Source organism: Lotus japonicus, chromosome 4 (genome assembly GCF_012489685.1).
Source record: "Lotus japonicus ecotype B-129 chromosome 4, LjGifu_v1.2".
Taxonomy (NCBI): domain Eukaryota; kingdom Viridiplantae; phylum Streptophyta; class Magnoliopsida; order Fabales; family Fabaceae; genus Lotus; species Lotus japonicus.
The window spans coordinates 54,314,447-54,340,635 of NC_080044.1; the positions used below are offsets into that span (position 1 = coordinate 54,314,447).

The window sequence follows — 26,189 nt, forward strand, 5'->3', positions numbered from 1 at the left end:
TCCAAGACTAAAATCATAGTTAAGCTTAAATTATTCTACAAAAAAATGCAAGGATATTAGAAATGGAGGACTGGTAGGAAAGTTCAAGCATAGACAACGACGAGTGAAAGGAAAAACCAAGTCACGTAAACAAAACCAGAAAGAAAAATATCAACGATAGATGTACCTATCTGTCTATTATTGCAAAAGGAAAAACCAAGTCACTAACAGATGTGATTATATTCCAAAATTTGAAACCATCTCCCTATCTGTCTATTATTGCCATATATTTTGTATCCCCCTATATCTGTAATTTCGTGTTTTTCCTTTAGTATAGGATTGACACTTCTGTAGTATTCTTGTATACTTTCTAGACAGAAATACAAAACACAACCTTTTCTCCAATCCTTTAAAAAAAGGCAGATCCTTCTGCTCAATTCCATCTATCTACTTACAAATGTCCCAAAATCCTCAGGGGAAAGGTAGTAGTAAGCATAGACTTCACTCTTCCTTTAGGGGCTGTGCTTCGGCCAAAAGTCTATTATACTCGTGCTGAGCTTCTTCAATTTTACTTCTGAGCTGTGCCACCTGTACAACCAAGTCATCTTGAATGGGTCAAAAATGTTCAACAATTTTTTCGGAGGATGTGAATATACCAAATTTTAACCAAATCCAATAAATCAATTTAACTACTAGGACACAATCTTAAACCATATCTAGTCTTTCTCATGTGAGTTTTTGTGCAGTACAGAACAATTTTTGGGCCTTTCAAAACTTTGGTTGGCCTTTCTAAGATTTTATTTCACAAAAAAAATAGTTTTCTATAGGCACCATCCAAGTATCCCAGCACTCTTAATTCTCTAAGTGTATGTATTGAAATTCTTCTAAATTGATTCAAAAGCTAGAACAGTTCTGAGGAGCCCTTTTGTGAGTAGCTTCTGGGTTTTAGAATTGATTCTAGTGAAAGAGAAGTTGAGCCAAACATGCTATTAATTCTCTAAATACAACTTGACCAACAACAGGAATTGGGCAACTGTAATGTACCACACAAAGTGACGAACAAACCATTATTACTCCGGACAAGAAATACCTTTAGATTGAGTTCTTCCTCGGTCTTTTCATGTTCCAAACATCTGTAAGGAAAGGGTAATGTTAGATAAGGGTTTTTTGCTTCATTGTGTTTCCATGTAATAATTAAGAAGCAAGAACTATTAAATGTTGCCAAATTCCAAATGACAGAAGGAGATTTTAAACAGGGCATGCAGCTTGTGTCTTGCTGAGATGGTTGACTGAGATTGAAGCCAATTCAAGAAATTAAGTATCGTCAATGTAATTAGAAATGCACTCACTCTGCAATGAGATTCTTGTTTGCTTCTATTATGTTTATAGCTTCTTGGTCCACCACCTGGTCTGCAGGAGATGCCATGGTCTGCATAAAATGCAAGGGAGAAACAGGAATTAATTTTTTTCAATTATTTACTCTGAAAGTCCAAAGGCCCAGGCAAAATCAAGCAAATTAGTAGAACTGCTAAATGAGTAGTAACTCTTGAATACTACTTGAAACAATAAAATAGCAAATAATTTCTTCTAGGCCAAATAATGACTTTTAACATGCAATAAGTCAATAAAAAAATAACAAGCTATATCGATATCACAGAAAATTTATGAGAAAACAGCTGCTGTTTGATTTATATTAATGAGAGTAAAATAGAACAAAATAATGCCCCCCAAGATCATATACATAAAGATGACCAAACTAACATCAGTTTCAACGTAACATACAAAAAACTAAGACACACCTGAACATTCTGACTGCAACTAACACCTATTACATTCAGTTCCGCTGATTGCCTTTTCGCCTTGTGAGGGTCTATGAACCCACGTGTTTTCCTCTTGGCAAGAGGTGCTGAACCACAATGACAAACCGGTTGTTGGAAATGGAAACAAATGGGTAAGCAAGTGGTAGAAAATCTTGTTTTTCATGTATTTCACCTTGCTCATATCTGCTTTGTGAGTTGGAACAGTTGTTTGATGCATTTGATATTACGATAGCAAGTGGTTCCTGCATTGATGAAAAGCATTGGCTAACAGGAGCTTTATGCTTGACTTCCGGATATCCAATTAGATGACAGTGATAATCCCTAAAATAAAATAAAAAATTACAAGGATCCTCTATTGTCAGATATTAATGCTCAAGCCAGTAACCAAAAGGAATAGTCAAACTCCACTGCATTATCCACAATTATCTTACAGAATAATCTTGCACATGTTTCAAAACCAGAAAACATGCAAAAGAGAATATTGCAGATTAGCAGAGTAAATATTTCTACAATACATGTGAACAGGAACGAAAGCATTAATACTATACCAGTATTCCAGTGCCATCTCCTTTAAGCGTATTTCAAGCTTCTGAGACAGAGAAGATCTCTCAAAATCTTGCTTATTATGAGTCGGCTCAATATAATCTGCTTGCAAGACACCTGAAACAAGAGTTACCGATCCTTTAAAAGTTCAGCATAATTCTAAAATTCAGGGATCAAATATTACTAAATCTTTGTCAAGTATATTCAGTTGTTGCTTACCCACAACTCCTCTACCCCTATTTTTTCCATAGCTCACAGCCGGCCAAAATGGCTGCAAATACAGAACACAGCAATTACATTATAAGCAGAGAGAGGGAGAGAAGGACATAAGAACTCAGCTCATGATAAATTTACGTCATTTTAACAGAGAATAAATATTAAATGATTTTAAGTGTTATCTGCTGGTGTGATGCTGCAATATATGCAGTATGACAAACAACTATTTTCCATTTTAGTAGCAATGTTACAAATTTCCCTAGAAGATGGAAAATAAAAATCCTCATTTTTCTTTATTTGCATAATTATAATATATCTTCTTTCTTAGCTTATTTATATTTTCCTTGCCAACTAAATACGGAACACAGAAATTGGAGTAACTGTGTGATTAGCTTTCAAGCATTTGACAAGGGCAAGGATATTAATTCCATAATACAGATTTTATAGTGAGATACTTGTTCTCTAGTCTGTTTAAAATAAGATTGGCATTCATAGCCTCTCTTTTCTTTGCAACTTTGCACACAGCGTTCATACAACAGTCTCCTACACACAGTTAACTTCCGTATTCTTTTGAATTCAAATCATTTATTTATGGAAGATATCTTATCCACCTCTTTCTGTGACACTCATACAACGACCACCGCCAGGCCTTATCCCACTAGATAAGATCAGCCACATCAATCAACCAAAGCCTTAGTACTCTATCAAAAACTACAATTTAGGAATTATATCAAGGTCTTTTTTAATGCTTTCACTTGATATTTTCCTTAACCTTCCTCAACTATTAATTGATCTTTCATCTATTTTATGAACTTCTATCATTGGGAACTCTGTAGAGTAATAATTACCAGTATCAGCCGATTTTTGTGATATATATTGAAGCCATGGATGTTAACTTCCGGAGCTTCCTTAAGAAATCCAATTGTTGTCACAAAAGTTGCCTGCATAGTTAATCCAAAAAGAAAAAAATCAAATTAGTTTATGACTTGCTGACATTTCTTGGGTCAACTAGACCTTAAGATTTGAAACCCTAATTACTTTCATCAACAAAATGATGCTCAAATTTTCAACATAAAATAGAGTGGGTCTATGTACTCTATTAGAATTTGGGAGGCGTAACTCAACCCAAAAGCTAGCTCAAGAGGTGAGGATTGCTTTCCCATATATAAGAACTATCTTGGTCATATCTCTAATCAATGTGGGACTTCTCAACATATTCTCTACACTTTAAGCTCAAAGGGCCCTTTCATTAGGGGACATCTTATATATAAAATCATTCATATACTTTCACCCAACAGCTTAAGCATTTAAGATAATTGACCCTTGCAATGCATATTTATCCTGTCAAGAACATACTCTCGTAAAAGCTTAAATTGTTAGCTAAAGACTCATTGATGATTTATTTCTATAACAGCTTGGATAATTTCCTACTCAATTAACATCTGCGGAAAAGTCAACGGTTAGACAAGAACCTTTTTTGAACCACCACTTTGTGGTGTATACAAAATATACTGAATATGTTTAAGATCGTCTGCAATATTATGTAGCTTCACAACTTGCCCTCGCAAAATAATCCTAAAATGTTCTGGTATCCGCAAGTACAATATAGACAAGTAAACCTGTTGAACATGAGAATATGAGACTTGAGTAAACCAAAGCTTATATGCAACCAATCAAGGATACTTTTCTAAATCAAGCATACACGTAAAGAATATTTAAACCGGTTAGCAATGTGTTGCTCATTTACTATCTTCTTCCTCGCAGAAGTTGTATCAGTTTTCTTGAAGTGCCCAGCAATATGAATATCCTGCACGCAAAATAATTTAGTTTCCTATAGTGAAATCCTGACTTTATAACAGATGGAAATGCAAAATAAGTAAAACCAGTAAAAGAATTACAACCTCGGGATCAGTATCAAAGTCTAGTTCCAAATCCCCATCATGGTTGCACCATAAATTGAAGATAATAATTTTCGTACCATGATGTCCAATGTTAACAAACTGCCAAGGAGAGAAAAATATGAAAAGAGCTCATAATCTGAGGAGAAATATTGTTAGCTTAATTACATGGCAATAAACATTATAAAACTACTTCATATACTTTACAAGGATTTGTTTGGTTATATATGATAGCCCCATATTTGAGTAGAATCGCATTCAAAGTAGAATAAGAAAATCAGGTTACAAATCTGAAAAGGTCCACCACAAAAATTTGTATATTGATTATATGACCACATACTAAATTTCTTGAGGATATAGAGTCATCAGAGAGATTACCCTATAAACCAAAAAGATAGCTTCACTGACCCGGGATAAACTAGCATCAAGAAAGACTATATTTGAATATCAAATTATATCTATATTCTCGACTTCTGGTTTGCTTTAGTTATGGGATGACTGTAATTGTGCATAGATCTTACTAGGCCACTATTATAGGAAGTTGATACTTTATTCATATTATAATTTTATCCTTCTAGGGAGACTTGGGATATTTGTAATTAATTCTTGGAGGAGCTTTGCTATATCCTCCGACTAATTTTTCCGAAAGATCCAGCGAACAATACAAAGAAAGTAGGAAAATTAACATTAATTAAACACTCCACCAAACAGTGGTGGCAACGTGTTGAAAACAAAAGAGTCGGAGGGATGTTTCGTTCAAAGAGTCGGAGGAAACATCATTTCTCTTCTTGGAGATGCAAGAGGAGTATTGGACATAGCCATATGTTAGATAGGCGTTAATGATTTTTTCTTTTGTAATGTTCAAGTAATTTCTTAGAGTTTAGCAAAAGCAGTAGAATCTTAATGCTTGTAGGATTAGGATTTAAATGAGTAAAGCATCATACTTCATTTTGGTCCTTGACAGATATGGGTCAGTCATTTGAGTCATTGAAAGACAGAAATCACCACTTTTTTTTCCCTCAAAGATGAAAAGATGTAATCAATTTAGTCCTTTATTACCATCTTTCAAGGATGAAAATGGTGATTTCTATCTTTCAAGACTAAAGTGATTGACCATATATCTTTCAGGGGCCCAAATGATGCTTTTCTGGGATTTCAATTTGTTACATTTGGAATTTGGAATAACCTAACAGCCAAACAACAGTTAAAAATAGAGTTATAGAAGAATTGTGAAATTAAACTGAAAACAATCTAAGAAGGAGAACCTTCTTCCAAGGGGAATCCCTTTACCAACTCTAATACTCAAAACTATCCTAACCTAATCCTAACCAACAAATGAAACAACTCCTATTTATACTAATCTAACCTTACAAATGAAATAATGATAAAGATAAATCTAACCAACTAACATATAAAGATAGACTTGAGATAAAGATAGACTACCAACTAAAAATATCAAATCAAACTAAACCCAGGCCCACAAACACAACACTAAGCCCAGGCCCAAACGCCACAGACCCACTAATAACAATAAATTTAGCTGTTCAAAAAATAATAATGAATTTAGAACCCTAACACAATCTTAATTCTTACAATACCAGACTGTAGCAGTGAATAGTCATTTTGGCACTCAAAAGATATGATGCCAGTCAACTTAGTCCTTGAATGATGGAAATAGGAAAAATAGTCCCTAAAAGACAAAAATCCATCAATTTAATCCTTCAAAAATGAAAATCACGATTAATAATATAATCATTGAAAAAAAAATGACAAACCATTTTAGCCCCTGGAAAACTAAATTGAAATTTAATTCCATCTTTCAGTGACTATTTTGTCTATTTCCTTAGAAGGGGGTCAAAAGTGATTGACCCTATATCATTCAGGGACTATAGTGACTATTCACTCAAGATTGCGGAGTTTGTTTCAAATAGAGTGCTCAGTTTTACGAATCATGGCAGCAAATTGCTCTAACACAATAATGCATAAATGGATCAAACCCATTTAGTGTTTATTCTTTCCTAAAACCCTACATCCTAATTTCAAAATACAACCTCCGGTCCTTATTATGTGAACTAAATAACTACCTCATATCCATTAAGAAATGTAGTTAATGTAGTTACTAGCATTAAATTTGTCTTAATCTATATTAACTTTCCAGAATACCCTTAACCCACTTACTTGGATAATGGAAAGGGGGGGAGTCCAATTCATGTGACACATGCAGTAGTGTTATTGACTGATTAAATAAGGGTAACTTTGCCAAATATAATATTAATGCAACACAGTGCTCAAGCTGGTTCTTACAAAAAGAACCAAACCATACCTCCAATCTGGTTCTTATAATAAGGACTGGAGGTAGTATTGTTAGAGCACCCAACTGAACCCTGAAACCACGTTATAGCATTTTTAATATAGGCCCCTACTGTCTTTACCTATCTACACTAAATGCTAAATCTATTAGTCAAAAGTCAAAACCAATACTGGTAATCAGCCCAATAAAACAGAGCAATCTCTCATCTGTCTGAAGATTAGAAGTAGAAAAGGTAACACCATAAAAAAAGTAGTGAACCAATCCGGTAAACACCAAGCAATGGTAAACAAGAAACTCTCTCCAATAAAAGGAGCCTTGGGCTTTTGTACCCGACAGCACCATCAAATAGCTCGAGCCTTAAACTAAAGAAGTATGACAAAATTGGCACCAAAATCTCAACAAATAGGTGAACAAGTATGACAAAATTATAAATTGGGATTCTACAATCATATATTGCCTCCCAAACTGTAAAGAACTAAACAAATACTTTAAGAAATAGAAGGGGGGGGGGGGGGTAAAGGTTTCAAAAAATAGTAACCTAAACCTATATGTTAATCTTTAAGTATTTACTGTTTAGGACAACAAACGAAAAAGCTGAGGGAAAAATGACTACCATTCAAAGTGATATATATGTTCCAGACATAAATAAGGCTAGTGTCTGGAACAATAGTACAGAAAAAGCTAAGTAAAAATATCAGTTTATATGTTCTGAAAGAAACAGCAATATCATGAATAACAGGAAAACTGCAGACTCTCACTTGTTTCAGAAGTTCTGCTTCTGATGAATATGGAGACCACTGCAGCAGCAAGGACATATTAGTGGTTCCATGCTCTAGGCCATTTATGACTTCCATGTGCCCAGCTGATGGATTATATTTATAATTCACCTGAAGTTAACATGATCACCTAGCCACATCAATTGAAACTACTAGAGTATAATTTTATTGTATAAAGAAATATCATTAGAAGGAGAGCACAAGCACTGCTTCAAACCATCATGATGGTCAAAAAGAGAAGGAAATGCTGGCAATAAGGCTTAGCAGCACCCGCCATAACAATGTCAAGTCAACTACCTGACTTTTACAGTTAGTCTACACCAACCTAAATTTACTAACAATTAAAACAGTAAAAAGAATAAAGGTAAAATACATTTTACCCCTCCTGAAGCAGTTTTCCTTAACTGAATTTCATTTGATCATTATGGAAAATTCCATTAAAGCACCAGTGTTTTGAAATATCCCCCCCCCCCCCAAAGTTTTGTATTTATCACATAACCCCATGTAGTTTGATTTTGACTGAAAGTGCATTTTTTTTCTTTCAGTTAATAGCAACAAATCAGCATTGACTAGCATTTCAATCAATGCACTCTATAAACCAGAAACCTCTAAGGTGTAAATACGGGAAATATAACTCACCATGGGCACTACAATTCTGTCAACCCGAGATTGCATCAACATTGTATAAGACAAAAGTCCAACGCTTTGAGTCCACCCCCTAAACAACACACAATCAGTAACAAAAAAGATTTGAAAAAAAATAGCAACTTAACTTTTTTCCCCCATAAAGAAGAATAAAATCGGCGTAGTCATTTTCAACTTTTAACAATCAAATTTCAATTTCAATAGATGAACTAAAAATTAGCTGCATCATGTCATTACAGTAGATAAAACAATGTCCAGACAGACAGCAACATAAAAACATGAGTAATTTTGAACCCATACATATCATTCAGGTGGCAACTGAAGACAATGACATCGGCACCGAGTCTCATACTACCAGTCTTGAAGCCATTTCCATCTGCAAGGCCAAATAGAAAATAAAAAATTAAATATAAAAGAGAATTCCAAAATCATTGCATAGAGAATGTCCCAGTTCGTACATTGTCCAATTGCCAATTTTGTTTTATCTGAATACCCGAAACTCAAGCAATGACGCATTGCTTCTGGACCCATTCCACCACCATCATCTGATTGCAAAGTGTTGGCACAAAATCAAAATGATTAGAATAAATACCTAAATCACCATATTGAGAAGAAAACATAGCATGTTATACAAGATTCAGAAGTAGGAATTTAAAACCTCGAACTTCCGCTTTCTATAATTGAAAAGTACCATAAGCAACATACCTTGAATCAGCAATGCTGGACTTCCATCCCTCGGATTTAAAATTTTATCCACAACAACAAAAGTAGCCTCATTTTGGATCTGCCCCACGAACAAAAGCACAAATATTTAGAGTAGACATTAAGATTTAACACTAATAATATATAAAATTACATATAAAGAATAGAATATTGGAATAAACATGAGTTCAACATCAAAGTTAAGCATAAAAGGAATGTATCACATTTATTTCTATAACAGGACAAGTGCTATTGGTGATGCTCACTTAAATGCAACAACTCCCCCCTCTAAAAAATAAGCTTACAATTTTATGTCGTTCATATAGTTTCAATTTCACCCTTTCTAAAAGACAACACCAACAAGACAAAAAAGAAAAAAAAAAATTAGGATAGGGAAATAACAAAAATGGATAGACAAAACGCCATTGCAATAGCTTATCCTGCTAAAGATCAAATAAAATAGTGCAGCTTATAGATTCCAAAACTTTTTGGTTTCATAGTTCGAACACATGAAAAATCACCTCATCAACTGCATTATCAAGAAGCTCAGCCACCGCTGTAGACGAAAACACAAAGGCAAATACCAACTCATGAGAAGAATAACACAGGGAGTGTCTAGAAGATTCATTTAGAAGAGATAAGTTTAAACAAACTGTTAGAACATACCACCAAATGCCCATTTATGTGAAGTTGCGTTTGAGTGAAGGAACATAGGGTGGACATGCAGATAGTTTCCTGCATCTGCAATCCAATAAGAAAAGTATATGCATCATGAGTCCAGAAAGCACCCTTTGAACCTACAAACTACAAGCTTAACAAGTACCATGTGAGATCTAAAAAGTAAAATCCCTATGAATCAAGTGGAAAAAAAAACTCCATTTGAACCTACAAACTACAAGCTTAACAAGTACCATGTGAGATCTAAAAAGCATAATCCCTATGAATCAAGTGTAAAAAAAAATAGCAACTAGTGTACTATTAACATAACCTTGGTTGACAGAACATTAGGTGCATTAAAGCCATGGAATATATCAGTAAACTATATAAATTTGAGAAAAACAAAATTCTATTACTTTGGATGCTGACTTGCAAACCAAGTCCGTTGTCATAATTTCCAGCTTTCCAAAACTGCCTACAAGGGGGTGGTGCACAATTTGGCAGTGTCGCGTAAAAAAGGCCAGTGTCACCAGAATGACTATGACATGTACATGGACCACTAGAGCTTATATTTTCTGCAGCTTCGGGCCCTTCATCGTCACTAGATAAATTAACGATTTCAATAGCGCTCATTCTTATCCCTGTATCACCAAAGCAAATCATAAACAATTGAGTGCCCAAGGTGAACCAAGAACACCACATAGAGTAACTAAAAAAACGGGAGAAAGTCCAGATCCAGTCAATACCACAAATCATTAACATGTAAGTATGTAACCAATGATGATGCTTTGAAAAGGATTCATTAAGTATTAGATATACGAATGCAATGTTAGGAATTGCGCCAGGAGAAATATAACAGAAACACAATCACAACACAAGAATTTAACATGGAAATCTCCAAAACGGGAGGAAACCATGGCATATTTGTACATTCAACCAGAGAACAGCACGATGTTAAACTTTTACAATACATGGATTTTTCTCTCAGTCACCCCACAAACTCAGTACGCCCATACTCTTCCAAAGAAAATATTTGAACTACATCTCACAACACCGAGGTAGTCAAAATTGGGATTATGGCTTTAGTCGGGGAAGGGGTTTTAATTGTAAATCGCATAATCGTAAGATTTAGCAAAACTCATAATATGCATATAAAATAGCATAAACAACAACAAAAAACACATTAAATAACTAGAGACACTTACTTAAAGGTGTACTCATCCTTATAAGTCGTAAAAATAACTCATAGTTAACAGGAATGCCATACTAAAACAACCTCAATACCAACCCCAATCCTAACATCATCACTTGATGTACCACCCCCATCCTCTCATCACCGGTGTTGGAGCCTTGTCGATGGTCAGAGCCTTATCGCCAATGCATGGGGGAGAGAAGGGGCCTCAACGGCTCAAAAAACTAGAGCAAACCACAAGCGGATTGGACACCACATCTTTCACCCAAAACCTTAAGGCTTGGGTGTATGGGTCCTCTCACTCATAAAGTGCTCAACACTCTCCTTTTTCTTCCAATGTGGGACTTAATCACACTTGATATCCCAACAACAACACCGCATCGAGCTATGCTCAACCTCAGCGTATGCATCTTCCGCTTTCATTGGATACACCCGTCAATCATAGCATATCATTCTCTAATTGTCTCCTAGGATTATGGTCACTTCACCACCTTCAACCTTGTCCTCCCCAAAAGTATTGTTTAAACCAAAAACTTGTAGGATCAGGTAATGAAGTCAGCAACAACAATATATGTTCCACCAGATAGATTTTATCATCTATGCTCAATAGTTGATATACAAATGGTTGAATGCATTAATGAGGTCATGAAGATTTCCACCTGTTTTCATTTTAAGTTGGTATAATTCAATCTTCAAGCAAATTTGGTTAGCAATTTTTTTGTTGTTGTCAAACTAGTAACTAAAATTATATGACTTTACAATTCTAAGTAAGGAAATTGAGTTAACTAACTTACAAACTAATTCATCATAGATTCAGATCGACGGGAGCAAAATCAATCTAACTCACATAAATGCGAGTCTAGTCAAGAGTGAACAAGTCTTAGAGGGCATTTAATATCTAACCCTAAATTTACCAAAAAGATGCGCCAAAAAATGTCACCAATTAATCATAAAACTATATCTAGTGTCCGAGAAAGTTGTGGGGCAGAATAAAAATTCCATAGTATCCTAAATCAAGATATATCATAAGTTAAAGACTCATATGAATTTTTGAGAAGATCAGTTATTAAATAAATAATTAAAATCGTAAGGAGCCAAAATTTCAGCGGCTTTATTGAAGCATGTGAAAAATGAAAAGTCACGCAACTAAGACCTCGTTTGGTTGGGGGGCCCAAAAGCAGTTATTAAAGCTTATCCAGTATACATTTTTTAGTAGAAAAAAACCCCAATATGTGGTCCTTTCCAAACAGCTATAAAAGTGTGAAGCAGCTACGATTTTTCAGTTCATGTGGAGAATTGACACAAATGGGTTTTTGGAAATGAGTGGCGTACCAGGGAAGCTACGAGCATGAGAGGTAAACAGTGAAGAAGGAAGAAAGGTTAGAAGCTTCTTCTTCTTGTTGTTGTTCTTCCCTTTCCCTTCAACTTCTTCACACTCTCACGATCGATCACTGATACATTCACCACATTCAGCTACAGTGATACTCAGAAAAATTGATTCACACTTTAAAAACACTTCCACCAAGATCGAAATCGAAATGTGAAATATGATAGGTGATGTGAGAAAAAAAGAAGAGATATGAATAGAAAAATGGAGTAGAAATGAGACGTAAGAGAATCTTTTCAATCCTGTATTTTCGGTGAATAGATTAAAAAGTAAAAAAAAAAAATGGTAGTGTGAAGGACGTTTTGTCATTACTGTAGACAGCTGGAATCTTCTAGAAACAATTGTGGTAAGAATTGAAAAGAAATTATGGATATCTAAATATTACATATTTTATTTATTGAATATAATTATTCCTATAAGTTTATTTAATCATTGTACGTCTTTTTTAAGAAATATGGTAAAATTTAATTATGAAACTTTTTGTAGGAATTAAAAAGCAATTATGGATGTCTAAATATTACATATTACGTATTACGTGTGTTAAATATGTTGTTAACATTTTCCGATGTATCAAAAAAAATATGTTGTTGACGTTGAAATATCTCATTTTTAATTTTAGTTCCTAAAAAAATGTAAACTTCTGAAATATTACTCTACCACATGATCGATTATTGGCTTCAATTGCTCTCCAATTTGAAAACTTGTGAAAGGAATGGTGCAAAAAAAACTAATATGCGAGAAATAATATTACTTTCATATTATTTTTTGGAGTAAAATTTGATGGAAGAAGGAGAAAGTTAAGAATAAAATAAAAATTAAGAAAAATAAAAGTAGATGTGGTAGATGATAAGATGAAATATATATAAATAAAAATATATGAAAATATGGTGTATAAAAAAATGAGTTGTGAACATATCATTGTTGATTATGCGAGAAAATTCAATATTAAATAAGTATCCAACTTTCAAAGATTTGGTGGTGTTATTCCATTCAAGAGTTTGCAGCTAAGATCAAGACATTCTAGTGTTTGGTAAACTCATAGGGAATGTTTGTAGGAATTATTTTAAATTTGATCTTTAGTGGAATTTATAACACCAACATCTTGAAGGCACAAAAGAGAATTGTCGCAGTTTCAAGAATCTACCTGCAATGAGATACCATGCACATGTGTCACTCCAAATTGGGATCTTCCTCTCTATTCTCTCTCTATATGACTGAGTTCTTGATGGGAAGGCTGCACAGCGAAAAAGGGAGAGAAGATCGAGGATCTTAGCTATATATATGATATAATACTAACCCTAAATTTCATTCATCATGGGCTCTAGATACTCACCCTACACCATAATCCAATACACTTGTCCATTGGGCTTGAGCCCAATAAACATAAATATTATTTTTTATTTCAAGAGGAGAAATATATATATTTATATATATATATATGAATATATAGAAAATGTTGAAAAACAGGCTCTCTTAACAACATGGGTACAATAACTTGGTCAATCAAAAGGCTGACAAAAATCCAACCAACAAACAAAAATCCTCTCAAAAACCTCCAAGAAAACGATAAACAACCTACCAAAACACACCTAAAAACTTGTGCGCCTACACCAAACGGAAAAGCCCAGTCGTACACTCAAAAACTCCAACCAAACTGAGAACAAAAAAAATCCAACCAATCACTGCCATATGGCTTAGAGACAAACCCTAAAAGAAAAACAAACATAAAAACAAAGACTTAGAACTCCATACGAGAAAGGAAAAGCAACAACTTGGTCGATCAAAACACGATCCACACCCAACTTCAAATGACGAAACACAACCAAGAGCAGTAAACAATTCAATGGGCATGGAGTAGCAAAGATGGATCAACAATGTGAGCCCACCAAATGACCCACTGGGCTCACGTTGAATCAAATAATAAACAGAAATGTTATATATATGGTGACTATCAAACTCACAATGAATCAAATTAGGTTAATGGTCAAATTAGTCTCTAGTTTGTAAGCGAGTTTGACTTTGGTCCTTTTTAGGAAAAATGACATTTAGCGGCGGTCAAAATCCGCCAGTAATTGTAAAAATGATGCCACTAAACGTCATTTTTCCTCAGAGGAACTAAAATCAAACTCGCTTACAAACTCAGAGACTAATTTGATCATTAACTCATTAAATAATTACATGACTTATGGGAAAGTGAGAAGTTTTCCATTCAACCTATTTTATAAAACCAAGATTCACCAACCAATTGAAGCCCACACACAAAATTCTAACAATATTGATTGGGTTTTATTAGTTTGAATATCATTTTGAAAATGACTCACGAGTTGAACAACTTTATGATCACTAACATAACTTGATAACAATCACCACAAAAAAACCTGATCAAAACACTTAGGCTTCTTTTGAGTAGTAAGAAGACAGGCATATCAATATCTAATCTTTCCTTTGGCTACCAAGAGAAAAGAAACCCCTAGGTGGGTCGACCCATGGTAAAAAAATTATTCTCACAAATGAAGAGAAAACTCAAAGCAAGATCAGTTTTTGTTAAAAAGTCTACTTTGTCATCACTTATATGTTTATTAAGTTGAATAGTTTTAAAATTTTGATTATTTTAATTTAATTTATTGATTTACCATGGGTGATTTACCATTATCACATGCATTGTCATCACTTATCATATTCTTCACTGCTACCATTTTCCCTCGCGAAGCCCGACCCTCCAACGGTCATTCGACAATTCTTCAAAAAACAAAAGTGACACTAGGAAAATAAAACAGGTGGCATGCAAGAGTAAAAATTACCCACAATAAAAGGTAAGATGACATGTTGATTAAAAAAATAAAAATTGAGATTACAATAATATCCTTTTATTCCCTCTCTCCTCTCTCCACAATGTGACCATCTTCTCCCCTGGATCTTACAAAGCTATAGCCCCTTTAACCTTTATTGGCGCCAAACTCTTTAACTCTGACGGCGATCTTTGGAGGATCAACATAAAATTTCTAGGGAATGGAGAACGAAAAGTGAGAGATTGGAAGACAAACAAGGTCTCAATTTGCCGATTTTGTGTTGGGCGTAAACAGAGATGTGAAGACAAACAAAGATTTTCCCATTTTAATTTCTTCACCGTGAATCTAATATGAAACATGTTTAAAAGCCAAAACAAACAAAACACATCACTATCGATATCATTGTGCATATTTTCGATCTCCATTATCGTGTGCTACAGATCTGGATGCATTGCATCCATGTCGAGATCCAACAATGATGGAGATGTAACGGCATTGGATATCTCTCTAGAGCTCGGCGACGCGGAGCTTCCACATCCATCAAGCCAGGGGACGTGATCAGAGTCAACGCCAACGGTGAGGTCGTTCTCTCGCTGCGGAGGAACGTTGTCTTTGAATTGGTCAGCGAACTGGGGGTGAGATCGTGAAACTTATGCTCATAGTTGGTGCGGGAATGGAAGTCCATGGCGACGATGTCCCAGTCCTTGAAAGCATAACGCTTGACGACAGACGCTAGGAAGAGCTCATCCCACGTGACCTAGGGCTGGTGGTGGTGCGTCTCTAGGTTTGGGTTATGGTTTTAGGTCTGAAATGTGATTTTGATTGTTTTCCTTACGATATCGTTAAGAGGTGTGGGTTGGAGTAAGTGAACGAGATTTGATGACCGAAGGCGGTGGTGACCGGAGGCGGAGGTGGTGATCACGTGAGGTATTGGCTAGAGGTGGGAGTTTGCTGGTGAAGAGGTGGTATGAGAAGGTTTAGGGATAAATGCGTAAAAGACAAATTAAAGTTATAATAAATTACAAATATAAAATTACAAGTGTAATAGGTTACAAATACAACATCTTAACATAATATTTTATTTCTGTGACGGTAAAGATATCTCGCACCGGTGCAAGACTTAAGAGGTATTGGACCTTATTAGCCCCCAATAGATCAAGTATCTATAGTTTGGTTGAGGAACAAACCCATATAGGTCTCACTCTTCTTTATGAGGATTTGTTTAGTATGTTGTATAGTATAAAATATGACACTGTTAGGTATGATAGGATAATGTCTGATAAAAATTTAATTTTATACAACATTTGATCATTCACTATATAACTTATCATATCGTTTGAATTGATACAATCATATGTTTGGTAAAGGGTGGTGGAGAGTGATGGTGATGATGGTCGTGGTAGGTGGAAATGGTGGTAGAGATGGCGGTGCTAGTGGAGGCGGTGGAGGGTGGTAGTTGTGGAGGTAGTGACAACGACAATGATGGTAGTGGTGGGTAGTGGCGGTAGAATGGTAGTGGAAGTAGTGACGATGGTGGTGGTGGTGGTGGAGACAATTGTGATAGGGGTAGTGGAGCTGGTTGTGGTGGCGGTAATGGTAATGGCGGCGGCGACAGTGTTGTAAGGCGGTGGTGGCAGCAATAACAACAACAGTTGTAGTGTGGTATGCGGTGGTGAGGGTAGGGGCAGAGTTGGTTGTGGTGGTGATGGTGGCGGTAGTGGTGGTGGCAACAATGTTGTAGGGTAAGGGTGGCAATGACGAAGGGTGATGGTGGCAGCGATGGAAATAGCGACAACAACATTGGTGGTGACGATGACAATAGCAGTGGTGGTGATGCTAGTGGTGGTGGTGGCAGTGGATGTCGACGGTAATGGCGACAACAACAATGGTGGTGATGGCTGCAGTGGTAGTGGCGGAGGTGGCAATGACGACAACAGTGGTGGTGATAGTGAATTAAATAATTGTAAGTAGCTTATATGTCACAATTTTATCAGGCCTTATCCATCATTTATATAATGAACTAAATAATTCATCATTTTAATATATAAGAGTGGATTGATGGATAAACATATACATTACAATATTAGTACCAAACAATTTATTAAACTTATAATGTATTGTATAAGTTTATATTATCATGTCTAATACAACATATCAAACGGGTCCTGAATACATGGCATGAAACCCATTATGCCTGGCATGAAACCCATTATGCCTTTGGTGGGTTAGGGTAATGGATTGAGTGTTGGATTATCATTTTAATTTTGTTTTAATTGTGCGGATTATTATTAATCAACTATTGAGAATGCTTTTTAGTTTAGTTATTAATGTCAATTATTAATTTAACTGTAATACATGTACTGTGATAAATGATATATTAGGCTTTTATTATTAATTGAATTGTTATGAGTAGATTAATTACCTGTGTCTAATGAAATGACCAGTCTCATCTGATAGTTATATAAATTGAGCAAGTGAGCATTAAATTTAGAAGTGAGCAAAAGACAACCACTACCCACGCATGAGAGTCACAGTTTAGCATAATTGGAGAGAGAATAACCAATTTAAATAAAAGAGTGATGTAGTTAATTTTGAGGGGTGAGTATACAAATTGAGTGTCTCACTGTCATAGTGAGCACTTAAAATTATATACTCTTTTCGATCCAGTGTTATCAGACTCGGACCGGTGATCGACTCGGTCGAGACACTGGGTCAATGGTTCAACCACTGGGTCATTGGTTCAATTGCTTGACTCGGTTTATATTAAAAAAAATTAAAATATTTAGTATATCATATATATAAAATAATATGCATTCTTCCTAACAAGAAGCAAAGTGGTGTAGTGGAAATTTGGATTAGCTTTCTTCCCTCAAGGTCTTGTGTTCAAGTCCTAGCTATGACAATTTTTTTAAATGCACAACTTTTAAAGTGGTGCAATTTTACACCACCTTACTTTGACCGGTTATAACAGGTCAAAATGGTGCATATTAGAGGTCCCCTTGACCAAATAATTAACATTAAATGTAAATTAATTATAGTTTGACCATTAAAAACAGTTTTGACAAAAAAAGACAAAATCAGAAGAAAAAAAAAACTGACCAGTCCATAAAAAAACCGGTTGAGTCGCCGGTTTATTCCCTAAACCGACCGGTTCATACCGGTTGAATTGCATGGCCGATCCATTTAATGGCTCGGACCGGTCAGGGATCCTGTTCCCGGTTCAATCGGTCGAACCGGCCGGTCCGGTCCGAGTTTTATAACACTGCTCCGATCCTTTTTATAAGAAACACTTTGGAGATTTTTCTTGGTCCTATTTATAAGAAACACTCTTATAAAATTAAGTCAAATAGTCAATACCAATGCAAAGGGACTTATTCCCAATACAAAAATATGGAGGGAAATTGCAAGCACCCAATAGGTATGATCAACATTTATGGTAATTAGCATAATTGTTCTTGTAAAAAGGAAAAAACAGCATTGGAATTAAGCATAGTAGTTAATTTTATAAAAAATATTAATTTTCTTGGTTTGTGTGATTTTGTCCAAGTTTTTCTTATAAAAAGGACTGCAAGGAGTATTATACAAAGTATATTGAAGAGAGAAAAACCAATTTAAACAAAAAAAGAGCGATGCGACTAATTATGAGGGAAAGTGTGCAAATTGAGTGTCTCACTCTTTAGAGTGAGAGCTCAAAATTATATAAAGTGATAAACTTAGGTGCCCACTAGGGTGGGCAACTTTAAAAATGGTCCACCGATGCACCATTATCATATGTCATTAGATCTGAGAATCTTAGAATATTCTTTTATTGGATGGTTAGGATTGAATGATGAACAAAATGATAAAAATGTAAATTTAGAACCCTTCTTCATCTTCCACAACCCACCCTGTTCTTCATCTTTCCCCCAACCCACCCCTGTTCATCAAAGAACTTCTGGTTCAATCTATTCATTACGCACAAATGCAAAGCTCTGTGGTTAAATTAACAACAAACAATGATGATGATGATGTCTAGCAACATCTGCAGATCGATTAACCTCACCCCAACCAATTGCAACCTCAACCCCACCCAGAAACTCACCCCCACAAACCCCATTCAGAACCAAAGAGAAGATGAAGAAGCAGAAAACATAGGTGCGAGAAGGAGAGCGATGGAGTGAGAGGAGAAGATTCATCGTGGGTGGTGCGATGGCTACAGATCCATGGTATGAGGCACAAATCTGAAGATCTGGGATGATTTTTAGGTTTTGGGGTTGGTTCCATGGGGTTTTTGGTCGTTGGGTTTTGGGTTCAAAAAGATGAAAGAATCATAACCCAAAAGCCTCTTGATCATGAAAGGGAAAATCAGATTGGGTCGCTGGGTTTTGGGTAAAGTATCAAGAAACTCTTTGAAGTTTTGAACCTTGAATCTACCCTTGCCGTGAGCTATGTGCTCTTTCCTCCACCTCAACAAGTGGTAAAGGCAACCCTGCAAGATGCAATTGCAGATTGGAAGAAAACAAACAGAAGTGAAAAATGTGATTGATAAAGGTTTGTCAAAAAGAAAAGAAAGATGGAAGAATCAGAAACTCTTTGAACTTTGGAACCTTGAATCTTGAAACAAAATAGATGGATGAAGGTGTGAAAGTTTTAGGATTTAATTTTTTGGCTTAATTGCATTTTTGGTTCCTGATGTTTGACCTTTGTGCAATTTTGATCCCCTTTGTTTTAATTGAGCGATTTTAATCCCCTTTGTTCCAATTTGTGACAATTGGGGTTTTCCGTCAAATCTCAGTTAAATCCTTGACGCCGTTAGCTTACACAGCCATATTACGTGGATTTTACTATTTTAAATAATAAAAATATTTTCAGTAATTAAAAAAAAACTAAATGATTCATCATCTTCATCAATTCAGATCATTAGATTTGGCACCCCAATCATTAGAAATGTCACCCCACTTACGGAAACCGAAATATTTCGGAAATAAGGTTTCCGAAGCATTTTTTTACTCAAAAGTGTGGTTTTTTACTCAAAAGTGTGGTGTTAGATGTATTTTGAACAAAAAATCACGAATTAATTCCGGAATCTAAGATTCCGAAATAATTCGGAACTTGAAAATCCGAAAATTGGAGGTGTGAAATCTAATAGTTGGGGTGGCAAATCTAGCTCTCATCAATTCATCATCATCTCTAAACATCATCATCTCCCAACATCATCATCTACATCATCAATCCATGTCAAACCCTACAAACCCAGATCTGGAACCTTGAACAAACCCAGTTCCAACACATGTTTTAAGTGTTATTTTCCGTCAAATCTCAGTGTGTGCATGGTTGATGACAGATTCAAAGTAGCCATTTCAATTTCATCATCATCATCAAATCGCCACCTTCTCTCCGGCCCCCTTCCTCCCCGCCTCACGTGCCGCCCTCGGCCTCCCTTCATCATCCCTGACCAACAACAACCACAAGGTAACCTAATCATATTGTACATACTTTCTTCCTCTTCACCTTTTCCATTTCCACAACTCACCCAAACCCAGATCTGGGCTAAACTCCTACAAATCCCCCTGTTCCACTATTTCCCCAATTCACCAAACCCTAAATCGCTCAAATCGCGTTCACTTTTTGATCCCCGCGCACTTGCTTCACCACTTCCTCCCACTGTTGCTGCTGATGCGGGTGGTGGTGGTAATCATCGTCTTCCAAATCGGGATCCCCTCTTCCTCTCTCATGCTCTTGAAGTCGGGTTGGGTGGATGGGTGTGAGTGAGGGAGATAAGAAATCGGGTTGGGATTGGCGATGGCGTTTTTGCAGCGGTTGTGGTTTGGTGGATGGGGTGGGGGAGAGAAAAAGATGAGTGAGAGGAGAATAAGGGATTTAGGAAGAAGATGTTTTATTTTTTATTTTACGTTGCAGATACAAATTTAAAAATAAAATAAAAGAATAATAATAATTTTTTAATTTAGTTTAGGTGGTACATTTAGTAAAAGGGGGGTGAAAATAGCAACTACCGTTAGCAATTATATGGAAGGCTAACGGCAGGATCCAATTGTCACAAATTGAAACAAAGGGGACTAAAATCGCTCAATTAAAACAAATGGGGTGTAAATTGCACAAAGACCAAACATCAGGGATCAGAAGTGCAATTAAGCCTAATTTTTTATATATATTTATCTATTGAAAAAATTACAAAAATCACCCTTGGTCCATGGGTGGACCACTTTTAAAGTTGCCCACCCTAGTGGGCACCATAAACTTATTCCATTTTATCATATTTCGTTAGTCAATTAATGATAGCTACTTTTACAGACAACTAATATAAATGTGGCGAGACAACTAAATTGGCATGGCCATGGGTTTTGAATCATATTTTTGAAGGCTTTCAAGGTCTTTTTCATAAGAAAATGGAGAATACAAGACTCTCATTCTATCATCACTCTCATTGTATGTGCACACTCTTCAAACAAAAAATGACATTTACAAAATGGAATTCAAGACCAGTTTATGCTGTCCTTATCCTGCCATACTTTTCAAATCTGATTGATTGTCATCCACGCTAACATACACGCCAACAATCCTGTCCAAAAAGAAAAGTTACAGGTAACAAAATCACACCGTGTTTGAATGTGCATCCAACACAAACTCCAAACCTAAGAATGAAATAGCAAATTACCTGCAGACATTTTCACCCTCACAGGCCTTGCTCCAGCCGAAATCCCCACTGTAAAATTCCCATAAAGAGTCATATTTTAACATCATCCTCATATATAAACATCAAAAGAGTGACAACCACGGTGGAATACCCCACTTTCATCACGGTTTTTGTCCGTCAATACACTTCATAACAGTAAAAAACCGCCACAAACATGGGTGTCTATATTATTTGGATGTTCATCAGTTTTTTTATGTTAACATCAATAGCTAGAGATAAAAGCAAATCCAAATTTAGCTTGGTAATTAATTAAGCTCACTAACCTGAATCACAATTGGAGGTTGAATTGAAATTCCCACACATACAAACCTGCCTAATCCCATCCGAACCATACCCACAAGACCCTCCAGTGGCCTCACACGCCCCACAAAACTCATCACTTCCCTGCACAGAATACCTCACACGAATTCCATAGGCCCAATCCCCAGGCCCATCAACCCTCAGCGGCGCCACGCTGTAAGCGCTGCTGTACCCTTCACACTCAAGATGCGTAAGATTAATCCCCTTGATAGACTCATATGGCACCGCGCAGCACTCAGGCGGGCCCGACCCGAAGAATGCTGAGCCAGCTGAGCCAGCGCGCTTGTGGCCCAGCATGTCCCAGGCCGGGCACCCGTAGTAGTCCTCACAACCCATGCCGGACACATTCCGGCACGGGAGGTGCTTCCCCGGGAAGCCTTGGAACAGAGGCGACCGAGGCGAGCATGCAATGAGCATGAAGACATTGTCCGGCGTGGGGTTCATGTACGCAGCCCGCCACGGCTCGAGCGCAAAGCCGTTGCCTTTGGCGCCAAGGACTAGGTCCTCACATGTTGACATGTGAGGCTCGTGAAGGGTGAGGGCCTGGTAGGCGTAGTCTATTTCGAGTACCCTGTAGGATCCGGAGGCGATGTGGAGCATGAGAACATCGTTGATGCAGAAGAGGAGGTCGCGGAAGCCGGGGTGGCCGCAACCGTATTGGGTTGCGAAGGGGTAATCTACTGTTATGTTGCCACAGTAGGTTCTGCATGAGTTTGCTTGGGTGGAAGAACAGGATGTGATTAACAAAGCTGATAGGAAAATGAGATGATAGTGATGAAGGGCAGGGAAGAACAATGGTGACTGTGACATAGTTAGAGAGTGGAGTGGAGTGAAGCTTTGCTTGGTTGCTTGATGAGAGATGTGGATTGTGGAAGTTTACTATTGCTGTGGGAATGATTATGATTATGGGGTAGCTTTAATCACATGTAGTGGTGTTGAGGAATCTAGGTGAATTGTGTGTGGGTTTTCCTTCACTTTTTTATGGGGACAGAATTTTATTTTAAATGGACATTTGGGGAGCTTTTGAAATTCTGTTGTCTGGCTTTATTCTGCTTTTTTTGGGTTGGTCAGGTGATGCTTTATGTGATGCAGTGATGGCATGTCTTTGATAGAAGAAGGCGTTTAAATTACACAGACACTAATCCAATGTGAGGGAGAGTGGTTTCCAGATTGTGCTGACTATGCAACAAAAGTTGACTGTCAAGTTCTCTTTTCTCACACTCGACCGATTCAACTTATATGTATTCCCCAATTTCAATATCTAATCCATATATAATTGAGTTGTACCAAGTACCAACGATCTTCTTCATCAAGATATAGGTACTCCATACTTGGTATTATCACTTCATCTTCCTAATCAGTAAAGTGTAAAATTCACCGATCATTGAATCATGTTGTTCTTCCAACACTAATGTATCAAAACATCGAATTTTCATCTCCATCCAGAATAGGAAATAAATAAAAGAGAGAAAAGATGAGTTATATAGTGAAAAAATAAAACAGAAGTGGAAAAAAAAAGTGGGAATAGAATGAAAGAAAAAATATGTAATTTATTAAAGTTGGTTGCGATAGTTAGACATTTGCAAAATGTTTGACACCGCGATTTATCCGGATTTGTAACAATTTTTAACCGTTACAACATAAGGTTGACGTTTTTTTTTTAGAGTGTTGCTATTTAGTACCAACAAATCGGCACATAGATGAGAAGAAACAAAACTAGCCAATCATATTTTGAGATGAAAAACACATGTATGAGAGAAAATAAATACGTGGTTGGACACTATAGATTCTTGCATTTCATTTTTGTAACATTAAGATTTTTCATTTTTCTTTATTCTCATAGATTGTGGCGGTTTAAAATTACCACAAAGTTGAATGTCGCTCGAGTGTCTCACCTTCACGTGTGTTCATCAATCCTTTTCGTATTAAAGTTTTCTTCATAACATTTTTCATCATATGCGAGAAGATTTGTGCACACCTAGGAATGTAAACTTTCCCCCAATGATGGAGATGCCTACATATATGGCCCTATTTGGGGCTTCGATCTCAAGCAATTTTTCCCTGTGAGGTAATAATAGGGGTTCTTACATAAATTTGGGGACGATGACAATGATACTCCCTCCATGCGGGGCTCACACCTCAGCTAATAAAAAAAATAAATGTCTAAAAAAATAATGTCATGAGAAAAAACATCACTTCAACAAATAAATTTCTTGCTTATTCAAAGATCAATGGTAGAAAAATCTCAGTCCCTCTATAACAATTCACGTAACTCGCAAACAAATGGACCATTGTGGGCATTACAAGTAAACACAGTATTATCAACAAGCAAACATCGCCGGTAAACCCTGAAAGTTGTTGGTAATAGATTGTTACTGACGAAAAATTGACAACCATAAAGTCATAGATGTTAGCCTTGCGACACCTTTGGAAAAGTTGTTGGTAAGTGTTCTAGAATAAACCCTAAAATAGAGAATGACTAAGTAAAATAATTAGAGTGTTATTCAGATGGAAAAATGAACCTCTCTGATACATCATAGAATCCTCATTATATAGTTGATGAGCCCAAAACCCTAGTCAAGCATACATTAATAAGTTGACTAGGCTACATAAATGGGGAGGAAATCAAGGTCATTAATTATTTTGACTAGTCTTGATGAGAAAGGAGGATGAATCTGGACTACACCTCATGCTTGGTTTGTCTTCCTTTTGGGCTTGCTTACTTGATTCTTGGGTCGCTCATCCAGCTTGGAGGCACGCTCGGCCCAATACAAATCCATGACGGTCCACAGCCCCCCAAGGCTTGTGGCTAGGAACTAGGCACAAAAGCCTTTAAAACTGGGCATGCACTGCTTTAAGTCAGCTGTTGGTTTCGAGGCCTAAGTGGAAAGGCTCGATGCGCGACATGAGGTCGGCGGAGGATGAAGCGCACTTGGCGAGAGGCCAAGTGGTGAGGCTTGACGCGAAACGCAAGGTTGAGTGGAGAATAAACGCACATGGGATAGACTCGACGCGAAACGCAAGGTTGGGTGGAGAACAAACGCACATGGCATGGGGCCAATTGGAGAGACTCGACACGCGACATAAGGTCGGGCGGATGTTATAAACGCACCTAGCACGGGGCCAAGTGGTGAGACTCGACGCGCGACACGGGGTCGGGCGGAGGTTATAAACGCACCTGACACGGGGCCAAGTGGTGAGACTTGACGCACAACACGGAGTCGGCGGGTTATAAACACACCTAGCACGGGGCCAAGTGGTGAGACTCGACGCGCGACACGGGGTCGGGCGGAGGTTATAAACGCCCCTGGCACGGGGCCAAGTGGTGAGACTCGACGCGCGACACGGGGTCGGGCGGAGATTATAAATGCACCTGGCACGGGGCCAAGTGGTGAGACTCGACGCATGACACAGGGTCAGGCGGAGGTTATAAACGCACCTGGCACGGGGCCAAGTGGTGAGACTCGACGCATGACACAGGGTCAGGCGGAGGTTATAAACGCACCTGGCACGGAACCAAATGGTAAGACTCGACGCACGACACAGGGTCGGGCGGAGGTTAAAAGCGCACTTTCCAAGGTTGGCTGGACTGTTTAATATGCAAAACAAAGTTTGCAAAAAATATATGTGCCAATATCAAACTTTGTAGGAACAGGCAAACTTGGTCGATCTTCATGTGACGAATAGCCTTATTACGTTATAATTACCATAAGCACATCCCTTGATCCACTCCTTGTCTAAAAATCAATCAACTCCTCAATGATTTTCTTCGCATATAGCCTTTAATGAATGATAATTAGTAACAATTCAAAATTAATTATTTATAATCACAATTGAATTTACAAAATTAGAAACTCATTTAAGTTTAGAAATTAGTGAGCTGTCCAACCCTGATGTAATGTTAAAAATGAGCAACTTAGAGCAACTCCAATGCTGGTTTCTTAGCCCAGCTGGAGTTGCTAAGGAACCAAGTTAGAGTTTCTTATGCATTGGAACTTGGTTTCTTAATTCATGAACAGTGTCCACGGTTCCTTCCGTAAGGAACTTTGCTTTTTGGTTTCTTAATTAAAATACAATATTTTCTCTCACATATTCACCAACAGCTTTCAGAGGGAAATTAACATAAATGATGAAATTGAAGATTTGAGGTTCAACAGATTGAACAGAGACATACACATAGAGCATCAAGATAAAAAATTTATTGAAAAAAAAATCAAACTTTACATTCAAAAATCAAATAAAAAAAATTTGCAGCTCTCTGATTCAGTTGTGGAAGCTCC

General features: G+C 36.9%; 2 protein-coding genes across 3 annotated transcripts; both read right to left on the bottom strand.

Annotated features, from left to right (window-relative positions):
* Window positions 1-12: 12 nt before the first annotated feature.
* On the bottom strand, window positions 13-12,423 carry LOC130713685 (protein MICRORCHIDIA 6-like). 2 transcript variants are annotated; one of them, XM_057563481.1, is made up of 20 exons: window positions 12,072-12,423; window positions 9,964-10,188; window positions 9,557-9,631; window positions 9,412-9,446; window positions 8,894-8,972; window positions 8,647-8,733; window positions 8,489-8,564; window positions 8,183-8,261; window positions 7,526-7,654; window positions 4,460-4,558; window positions 4,261-4,365; window positions 4,031-4,177; window positions 3,407-3,499; window positions 2,562-2,613; window positions 2,348-2,459; window positions 1,972-2,120; window positions 1,779-1,885; window positions 1,329-1,408; window positions 1,070-1,112; window positions 13-567 (listed from the first exon to the last, which is right to left on the bottom strand). In XM_057563481.1, exons 2-20 carry the CDS (start codon window positions 10,178-10,180, stop codon window positions 481-483), a joined length of 1,851 nt encoding a protein of 616 aa, XP_057419464.1. In that variant the 5' UTR covers window positions 10,181-10,188; window positions 12,072-12,423; the 3' UTR covers window positions 13-480. The 2 variants fall into 2 exon arrangements, with proteins under 2 accessions (XP_057419464.1, XP_057419463.1); XM_057563480.1 differs by lacking the exon at window positions 12,072-12,423 and having other exon boundaries at window positions 9,964-10,211.
* An 8,807-nt stretch (window positions 12,424-21,230) lies between these two features.
* On the bottom strand, window positions 21,231-22,843 carry LOC130715944 (uncharacterized). Its single transcript, XM_057566106.1, has 3 exons — window positions 21,873-22,843; window positions 21,571-21,618; window positions 21,231-21,474 (listed from the first exon to the last, which is right to left on the bottom strand). Exons 1-3 carry the CDS (start codon window positions 22,717-22,719, stop codon window positions 21,428-21,430), a joined length of 942 nt encoding a protein of 313 aa, XP_057422089.1. The 5' UTR covers window positions 22,720-22,843; the 3' UTR covers window positions 21,231-21,427.
* Between the last annotated feature and the right edge of the window lie 3,346 nt (window positions 22,844-26,189).